Source organism: Epinephelus moara, chromosome 2, assembly GCF_006386435.1.
Source record: "Epinephelus moara isolate mb chromosome 2, YSFRI_EMoa_1.0, whole genome shotgun sequence".
Lineage (NCBI taxonomy): Eukaryota > Metazoa > Chordata > Actinopteri > Perciformes > Serranidae > Epinephelus > Epinephelus moara.
In genome coordinates this window covers 24,404,007-24,414,390 of record NC_065507.1, presented here as the reverse complement: position 1 = coordinate 24,414,390, position 10,384 = coordinate 24,404,007, and the positions used below count along the sequence as shown (strand labels likewise).

The 10,384-nt window shown below is 38.7% G+C and overlaps 1 protein-coding gene across 1 annotated transcript; it reads left to right on the top strand.

Annotated features, from left to right (window-relative positions):
* The first annotated feature begins 1,383 nt into the window (after positions 1 to 1,383).
* LOC126405142 (extracellular calcium-sensing receptor-like) lies at positions 1,384 to 4,933 on the top strand. The gene is made up of 6 exons (XM_050068721.1): positions 1,384 to 1,488; positions 1,573 to 1,861; positions 1,944 to 2,693; positions 3,388 to 3,616; positions 3,758 to 3,883; positions 4,026 to 4,933. The coding sequence occupies exons 1-6, from the start codon at positions 1,400 to 1,402 to the stop codon at positions 4,931 to 4,933; spliced, it is 2,391 nt and encodes a 796-aa protein (XP_049924678.1). The 5' UTR covers positions 1,384 to 1,399.
* Positions 4,934 to 10,384: the final 5,451 nt, after the last annotated feature.

Genomic DNA, 10,384 nt, shown 5'->3' with positions numbered 1-10,384 from the left:
TATATGAAAGCTGCCAAAATGTTGACCCTGCAATGCACCCAAATTATTTAATGAAAGGAAGATGGGACTTGTATCTGAGGTTAAATATCTGCAATATTTATGTGGAAAATTGAGAGACTGATGCTGTATCAGTCAAATGGCATGTGATAAATGGTAATAAATACATAACTCTGAAGTCCATGATCCTTGCTAAAGTAGGGAATGGTAATATGCCAGGATTTGGACTGGTCAAAAACATATTTTTTGTTGATTATAAGCTTTATTGTTTGGAGTATGAACCATTTCAAACTATTCGCTTTGATAGGAACCTCATGGCTTATCAGGTTGAGGTCCCACACCTTGCACAGGCCACTGAGTTAGTGGATGCTGAAAAGCTGGTTGATTTTACCTCTTATTACACAATCAGTAGCAAGAGCCAAACTTTTGTTCAGGTAAAATACTGTCTTGGGGAGGTAATAGAACAACAGTTCAAATGACTGTGTGTGACTACTGGCTGTGTTTCTTTGATGTTGTGTCTGTCAGATCAAATGTATTAAGAATCCATTTAGAAGTACAAATTTATCACAATAGAGTTCCTGCTTGTGTTCATAACCTCATGGTCTTAGCCAGACTTTCCAAATAAGATGTTAACAAAGTACTCACTCACTTTAACTTTCTGAAAGATGGGACAGGCTGAACAGAAAGTCTGTTCTTAAAGCAATAGTTTGACTTTGTTAAGTACTGTCTTTTCTCTGTACTGTATTTTTTTCTATTAAATTACATCATTGCTGTGCCTCTGTCCAACTGTATTCTAGGGCCTAAGCTGAACATTGTAGTGGATTTTTGTAGTAGTATTGCATAGTATTGCATAATCTACTCAGGAGTACTGGTTATGCAAAATGGCCCCTTTTAGAATGTTATATTGAATACAATTTAATATAATTTATAAAATATAAATCTGGTTACAGTAGAGCTGTTATTGTTCCTATTCTCTACACAGTTTGACAAATTTTCTATTATTATACATAATATTTGATAACTTATAATATGTTTTGTGTGCACATAACTTAATCTGCAAAGTAACTACAGTTGTCATGGAACAATAATGTAATACAATAATTTAATGGCAAGAACCAATCAAGACTGTCTTATCTGACTTATCGCTGATTGGTTAGTAAGAGGCCACTGAGCCCTGCCATCAACTATGATTATAAAATGTCACGTTTACGTCCACTTCGAACCCGATGTGGCTGGGTAGCTCTGCCCTAAATGCACTTGAGTGTAGAAAATGCCACAAGAAATAACAGAGCTGGTTTTCATTGGGCTCCTTTTAGCATTTGGAGCAGCGGAGGAAGAAGCTCCTTTCTGTCAGATTCTGGGGAATCCAGAGTTCCCTCTGCTGTCTAAAGAGGGAGATGTCATGATCGGTGGAGCCTTTTCCATCCACAGCAAAATCACGCAACCTCCACTTTCCTCTACAGAGAAACCAACACGTCTCGCATGTTCCAGGTAATTTGAGCTTTGAATAATAACACTTCTGGATGAGGTCTGTCAAAGTGAATACAAGTTTGTATTTTGCTCTTTTTGTCTCAGTGTCAATCTCAGGGAGTTTCGATTTGCCCAGACCATGATCTTTACAATTGAGGAAATAAACAAAAGCGAATTTCCTCTTCCCAATGTTTCGATTGGATACCGTATTTATGACAACTGTGGCTCAACATTGTCCTCTATACGTGCAGTAATGGCCTTAATGAATGGTGATGAGTGGACTGTGGGAAAGAGCTGCTCTGGTCAATCAGCTGTTCATGCTATTATTGGGGAGTCAGAATCCTCATCAACCATTGTGCTGACACGCACTACAGGACCATTCAAAATACCAGTGGTAAGAGCAATATCAATGTGTGTATATGTGTATGTTACATCCAAACTGTCCTTATTATTTGTCTTTCTTTGTGTATTCTCAGATAAGTCATTCAGCTACTTGTGAGTGTCTGAGCAACAGGAAAGAGTATCCCTCTTTCTTTCGAACCATTGCCAGCGACCTCTACCAAAGCCGAGCCCTCGCCCAGCTGGTCAAGCACTTTGGCTGGACCTGGGTCGGGGCAGTCAACAGCGACAGTGACTATGGCAACAACGGCATGGCCATCTTTCTTGCTGCAGCCCAGGAGGAAGGAGTGTGTGTGGAGTATACAGAGAAGTTTCACAGGGCAGACCCAGAAAAACTCATGAAAGTTGTTGAAGTGATCCAAAAGAGCACTGCCCGGGTCATCGTTGGTTTTCTGGCCCATGTAGAGATGAACAACCTTCTAGAGCAGTTGAGTCTACGCAACATCACAGGCCTGCAGTTTATTGGTGTGGAGGCCTGGATCACTGCTGACAGCCTTGTGACTCCCACCAGCTTTACTGTGCTGGGAGGTTCACTGGGTTTTGCTGTGCAGAAGGCAGATATCAGTGGCATGGATGACTTTTTAATCAAAGATTTCTGGGAGACAGAATTTAAGTGCACAGAGGCAAACAAGGACACTATGACAGAAACAGCACAATGCAAAGAAAACCAGGATCTAATTGACTTTAAAGATTATTACGATGATGTGGCAGAGCTGAGATACTCCAGTAACATCTACAAAGCCATCTATGCTGTGGCCCATTCTCTGCACAGCATCTTAAAGTGCTCCAAGGGTTGTGATAAGACTGTAAAGGTTACTCCCCAGAAGGTAAAAAAGAACTGATGGGAACACTTTCTATTACAGTCATATCTATAATACATATATACAGTATATAATATAAAGCAGTAGCTCAGTCCATAGGGGCTTGGCTTGGGAACCGGACGGTCGGGGATTGAAGTCCAAATATGGAGCGTTGACTGGTAGCTGGAGAGGTGCCAGTTCACCTCCTGGGCACTGCTGAGGTGCCCTTGAGCGAGTCACCAAACCCCAAACCGCTCGGGGGGCCTGTCATGGGCAGCACGCTTACTCTGACATCTCTCCATTTAATGCATGTATAGGTTCTGCATGTGTGTGTATTTCAGGCCTGTGTATATGTGACAACGGAGTGAAAAGATTGAATTTTGGATTAATAAACTATATAAAATTAAAATTAAATACGCCCTTATAAAACTCTATAAATGTTTATAATCATGCATGGCAACTTATAACAAGGATTATTAAGTACTACAAGTGGTGGACATAATGTATTATAAGTTCAGCATTTATAGGGTTTGGTACCTCCATATGAAAGTGACCCTTATAAATATATTATAATGTCTTATAATTGTGTGGATAATGAATTAAAGGCATGGCCTTCATAGATAGTGTCACCAAACTGATTACTAAGTTGTTTGTTTGTTTGTTTGGTTGTTTCTTAGCTGTGTTCATTTATAAATTAACATGTCGTCTTACTGCTTCTTAGGTAGTGGAGTCTTTGAAGCAGGTAAATTTTACCATTAAGAACGGGGACCAGGTGTGGTTTGACAGCACCGGAGCAGCTGTGGCTCGGTATGAGGTGGTGAACTGGCAGCGTGGATCAGATAACTCAATCCAGTTTAAACCCGTCGGCTATTATGATGCCTCCCTACCTCCTGGACAGAAGTTTGTACTCAAGACTGAAGCCATAATGTGGCCTGGAGGGAAGACAGAGGCAAATATCATAATTGATAATTATAGTGACATTTATATGATGCAAAAGTTAAACATGTTGTTTTTGACAATATTTCATCATGAATGGTTTGAAATAGATAACTAAATAAAACTTAATATCTGTCTTTTTTCTTTTGATTTAAAGGTGCCTGTGTCAGTGTGCAGTGACAGATGTCGTCCAGGAACTTATAAAGTCCATCAGAAAGGAAAGCCAGTCTGCTGCTATGACTGTTTACCATGTGCAGAGGGAGAAATCAGCAACAGTACAGGTATATGTGCAACAGACCTGACTTTGTTTGCTTGCCACACTCTGTGTATCATGTTCAAGTTTGCTATAGTTCGGTCTCTTATTAGCGTCTTAAGGATGTAACTGAATGAATCACAATAAAAGTGACAATATTTCTATTACAGATTCTAATGACTGCAAAAAGTGTCCTGAAGAGTATTGGTCCAATCAAAACAGAGATGCATGTATACTGAAAAATGTCGAGTTCCTCTTCTTCACTGAGGTTATGGGCATAATACTTGTATTTTTCACTTTATTTGGTGTGCTCCTTACTTTAACTGTGGCTGTTCTATTCTTGATCAATAAGGATACTCCATTGGTGAAGGCCAACAACTCTGAGCTGAGCTTCCTGCTGCTCTTCTCCTTGACTCTGTGTTTCCTGTGTTCTCTGACTTTCATCGGCCGGCCCTCTGAGTGGTCCTGCATGCTGCGCCACACAGCATTCGGCATCACCTTTGTTCTCTGTATCTCATGTGTTCTGGGGAAAACTATAGTGGTGTTAATGGCCTTCAGGGCAACACTTCCTGGTAGTAATGTGATGAAATGGTTTGGGCCTGCACAGCAGAGGCTTAGTGTTTTGGGCTTCACTTCAATTCAGATTTTAATTTGCATACTTTGGCTGACAATCAACCCTCCCTTTCCCTTCAAAAATATGAACCACTATAAAGAAAAGATTATTCTTGAGTGTGCCCTGGGATCTCCCGTTGGGTTTTGGGCTGTATTGGGATACATAGGACTCTTAGCTGTGTTATGTTTTGTACTTGCCTTTTTGGCCAGAAAGTTACCTGATAATTTCAATGAAGCTAAATTCATCACTTTCAGCATGCTGATATTCTGTGCAGTCTGGATCACCTTTATCCCAGCATATGCCAGCTCCCCTGGGAAGTTCACTGTGGCTGTAGAGATATTTGCCATTTTAGTCTCCAGTTATGGCCTTCTTCTCTGTATATTTGCTCCAAAGTGTTTTATTATTGTTCTCAAACCTGAACTAAATACAAAGAAATATCTAATGGGAAAAACAGGATCCGATTAAATCTAGATATACAACAAAACCAAAGACTATCATTTCCTTTAATTATTTCATAGATAGATAGATAGATAGATAGATAAGCAGTTGAACTTGTATGTAGTGAATTCTACATTTCCAGTACAGCTATCCAGACAGTTTAAAAGCACTTATGTAAAAAATATGTATTTCATTAATAAAAAAACTATTCATTATCTTCTGTCTCTTTATTTGAATTAGCACAGTGAGGGCCTGCACAGTGGACACTCATTGTGCATGACTTTCCCTTGAACACTGATGTCACACAACCATTATATGCACATATAGGCCTATTACAAAAGCATGTCGGTGAAAGGGCTTTGTCACTACAAAAATACTTTACAGGAACCTGAATTTGACACTAAGCTCTCCCACACAGACTGTTCTGTCTTTAGCTCCCCCAGACAAAATAGTATAATACCAATAACTGAGAACTAATGAAATACAAGGATCTTAACTTTAGTTTATTCAGGAAGGTTCTCTGCAAACCAGGTTCTCTTTTTCTGGAATGCCCTGTTCACACTTAACCAGTTACAAACATTCACACCTTGAATCTTGCCAATGCACAGATCCACAGTGGCAAGTTTGAAGGGCATATCAGTGCTCTGTGGATTGAACCAGCAATCAAAGGTCAAAGGTCAAAAGCAAGCATAAGATATATCATAAAACTTAGCATATTTTCAGGGTTTCATTTCAACATAGTTGGGCAAGAATTAAGGCTGTAATGTTAGATGTTAGACGCATGCCAGGAAAGAAAGAATAATAAAAAATGTCAACAAAATAAATAAATAAATGAATAGCTATAATAATAATAATAATAATAATAATAATAATGGTTGGATAGAGAGAAATGTTTAGTTGTTCTTACTGAAATCACAGATGTATCCTCTGTACAGTGCTTAATAAGGATATTTCAGATCAAGTTTGACAGGCTGGGTTTTATTTGATATAGGTCACAGCAGTCTAAGCTGTATTTTAGGAAGCCTCAGGAGTACTTAATTAGATTCAGGGGTCCGTTTCACAAAGCGGGTTCAACAAACTCTGAGTCTAATCCTGAACTCTGAGTTTATTGTTTATTGTTTATTGTAGATCCCCATTAGTCACTGCCTCAGTAGTGACTATTCTTCCTGGGGTCAATTAAAAATTACAGTGCAATTAAAAATTCACAAGCAAAAACCTAATAAAAAACAAAACAAATTGAAGAACAAATATAATATATGCATTCACACATCTATCAAAGGAAAAAGAAAACAACAACTATTATCCTAAATGACAAAGAATGATAAATTAAAATATAACAATGTACATACAGAAGTGAGCAAAAATAAAATGTATATCAATATAGTAATGATAACCTAACTGAGCACACTAAATTGATATTAAACAAAAATAAGTATAAAGAAAATCAAACATACATAATTCATAACAGAATACAATTAACTGACAAAAACATTAGTCACAATCTACAACAACCTCTTTCTGCATTACAGCTCTTCTAAGTGTTTTCTTAAAACCAACTCTACTGGAAATTAAAACTAAATGTTGTGGAAGTCTGTTCCAGTATGTGATTGCCCTGTACATCACTGTTTTTTTGAGGGCATCAGTTTTAGGTTTAGGCAAGCTGAAATCACCTCTCAAGGCTTGTCTAGTGCCATAGTTGTGAGTATCACTAGCGAGCAACAGCTGAGAAAAAAGACTGGTAGGTTTACGTGATATATAGATGTTTTTCAAAAATATAATAATGCTACAAGCTAGTCTCTCACTGACTCTCATCCATGACAATTCATTGTGCATTTTTCCAATGCTGTTCCTAAAAGAGCAGTGCAGAGCTAATCTCGCAGCTCTATTTTGGGTAAACTGGATTTTATTTAGTTCTTGTTTAGATGCATTTGACCAGATTGCTGGGCAATAGTCAAGATATGACAAGACAAGGGTTTGCATAACTTGTTTTTTTGTTGCGCTGGTTAGAAAATAAGCACTCCTTCTTATGATTGAAATACTCCTACTCATTTTTATTACTATATTATTAATGTGAGTAGCCCAAGAAAGTGTTTCATCTATTGTAATCCCCAGCAATCTGGCCTCCTTAACTTGTTCAATCTTAACTCCATACAAAGAAACACTTAATTTGTGTTCCTTTCTCTGAGCATAATTTGAGCCAATAACAAGACATTTGGTTTTAGAAATATTAAGTTCCATCTTATTTTCAGTGACCCATTTAGAAATCTGCATTAACTCATCTTGAAGTATACTGCTCAGGTCTGTGACATTCTCTGCAGAAGCATATATTGTAGTATCATCTGCATAAATTGAAATTGAAGCATTCTTTAAAATATATGGCATATCATTTACAAATATTGAGTATAATAAAGGTCCTAGGCAACTTCCCTGAGGAATGCCACAATCTAATGTTTTCACACTTGAAAGAGTTCCATTGAACATGACACATTGCTGTCTATTGAATAGGTAGCTTTTCATCCAGTTAATAGCTGAAAGTTTGAAACCATAAGCAGCCAATTTTGTAAGTAACAGTTCATGGTCGATAATATCAAACACAGCGCTAAAATCCAGCAGCACTGTTCCAACTAATAATTTACTGTCAATATGTTTTAGCCAGTCATCAGACAATTGTGTGAGAGCTGTGCATGTTGAATAGCCAGTTTTATAGGCATGTTGAAAGTCTGAGTTAATACTATTAATAGAGAAATAATTTTGAATTAATTGATCTACTCTGAGATAGGAAACTCTGAGTTTCCGGTTCCAGAACAGCTGATTTGAATCAGTTTAATCAACTCAGAGTAGTTTCACCTGGAGTTAAGCGTGTGTACCACAACTATAAAAAGCCAGCATCAATGGAGCCCCAATTCGTCGAGTCACCATGGCAACAGGGAAGAGGAGGGCAGCGTTTTTCACCCCATTAGAATTAGAAATCTTAATGCGCTCATACGGCGAGTTTGCACACGTTTTCAAAAAGAAGTGCAACACCGCTGCAGCTGCAAAAGAGAGGGAGACGGCGTGGGAGAACATTGCTGCTCGGGTCAATGCGTAAGTTTAAATGTAGTCCTTTGCAATCACAATAATATTACAGGGGAAAACTGCTTGAATGGTAGCCTATTAATTTATTTCATTTAGGTGCAATCCCGCGGGGGAGAAGCGCACTTGGCAGCAGTTTAGGATGAAATATAAAAACATTGTTCAAACAGGTAAGACCTCGGCATAATCTCATGGGGGTACCTCATTTTGATCATGTTTTACATTGTAAAGTAAATATTAAGTGGCTGTTTGACTGTGCAGTTGTTTTATCCCCAACATAATGCTGTTTTCACACACATAAATGTCTTCTCATCTATATCATGTTCTGTTAAATAATTAAGCCTATTTAAACTAACACAGACTTCTACTCAGCCAACAGAAAGAAGGCAGATGCCCGTAAAACGAGCACACTTTTCTGACCGCCCTGCATACAGTTGCCTTACTCAAGTGCTCAGCATCTCCGACATTGTACAAAAAACTTCCATTTGCAAAGAAACGCAGCGCAACACACAATATCTGCTGGGATGTGAGAGCATGACTACGATTGGTAATGTTGCAAATGTAAGGACGGATTAGGTTGTGTATGTAGATGATGGACTGTGACGTGAAACGGTACAGCTCAAAAAGATAATTGTGTGGAAATGCTAAAACATCTATGCGCGGTCTGATAACCATCTCCCGACGAATATTTAATTCTCTGCGCAGTAATGCTGCACCTTCATCCACGGGATCGTTATCAAAAGGACATGCCATGTTAGTGAAAAAAGTCGCCACCTACTGTGCCTAATGGACTTCTAATATACTGACTCTGATTTTTTTAATGATTTTTTAAAATGACAGACGGCAGAACTAGGCTACGCCAAAACTCGCCTGCTGACTGAATGAATGAGGAAATCAAATGGAGTGTGTGGCTCTGAAAGAGGGCGGAGACAGAGAGAAACTCGAGGTTCATTGAGAAAAACCTGGTCCCGACCAGGTTAGGTTCATAGAGTCTGTTACTACGGTAACTGACCGAGAGCTTAAGTTACCACTCTCTCTGAAACAGGCTAGAGTTACCCCTCTTTCTCTGGTTTGAGTTACCTCCCTTTTTGAAACGGAAAACTCAGAGTTTCCCTCATTTCAGGGTTAACAGACTCTGAGTTTTTACTAAACCTGCTTTGTGAAACGGACCCCAGGTGTACTTAGAATCTGTTGTGCCTTTAGATGTTGATATACAGCACATGTACTGTGTACTGCGCATACATATGCAACTCTATCAAATAACAAGAATGACAGTGTTAAACCAGTGGTTCCCAACTGGTGGGTCACTGTCCAAAGCTTGTCGCAGGTCCATTCTGAATGGACCACAAATGACTCTCAAACTTGTCAAGTTTCTAGAAAACACACTTTTTTTGAAGTACAGTAAATTTCTGGCACAGAGCTGTCATTTTTAAGTGCTGTTTTCTGCTGTAGATTGAGTGACTAACGGACAACAGTACTTGACTGAGACAGCAAACTAGCTTGATGATGTGGCCAAACAAAAGTATGGCACTGAACGTATTTAACTCTGTGGACCTTGAACTAATGACTAAGAAGAAATCTGGACCCCGTGGCTGAGCAAGTTGGGAACCACTGTGTTAGACAATTCTGCTAAGCCCCAGATTAGGTTCAGTCCCAATGTCTTTAATGCTTTCTCTTCATACAAGTTTTGCAGAACTATGATAAGATAAAGGACAGACTGTGGTTATAAAAGTGAATTATGGTTAAACTACTGTTAGACTTAAGGAACTAAAACACTTGGTTAAGTTTGGAAACCACTGGGGATGAGGATGATAAAAATGTGAACTCTGTTCCTGTAAAGAGGACCCAAACTCCAGTAACTATAAAGGTATTCAAAAAAATATAAGTAATAATTGTTCTTACTTGTGAGGATCCAAGGATAGAGGGTGTTGTATGTTGTAAGGACCCCCTAAGCAAATTGTGATTTGTGACATCTTATCTTACTGTAAGAACTCTGTGTGTCTGTTCCACATTTTTCTCCTCACTGACTTGGTCAATCCATGTGAAATTTGGCACAGTGGTAGAGGGTCATAGGAGGATGCGAATGAAGCAATATTACATCAATTGGCCAAAGGGGGGCGCTATAGCAACCGATTTAAATTACAAACTTTGAATGGGCATATCTCATGCCCCGTATGTCGTAGAGATATGAAACTTTGCACAGAGATGCCTCTCCTCATGAGGAACAAATTTGCCTAAGAACCCATAACTTCCGGTAAAATAGATTTTCCGCCATTTTGAATTTTTTGAAAAACACTTAAAATCGATCTCTTCATAGGAAGTTTGACCGATCTGCATGAAACTCGGTGAACATAATGTAGGGACCAATATCTAAAGTTCCCTCTTGGCAAAAGTTGGAAAACTTAC

Excerpts from the sequence above, each read along its gene's own strand:
- LOC126405142 (XM_050068721.1), top strand. The coding sequence starts at position 1,400 with ATGATCGGTGGAGCCTTTTCCATCCACAGCAAAATCACGCAACCTCCA. Across the intron at positions 1,489-1,572 it reads ACACGTCTCGCATGTTCCAG|TGTCAATCTCAGGGAGTTTC; the intron begins GTAATTTGAGCT and ends TTTTTGTCTCAG. Across the intron at positions 1,862-1,943 it reads GACCATTCAAAATACCAGTG|ATAAGTCATTCAGCTACTTG; the intron begins GTAAGAGCAATA and ends GTGTATTCTCAG.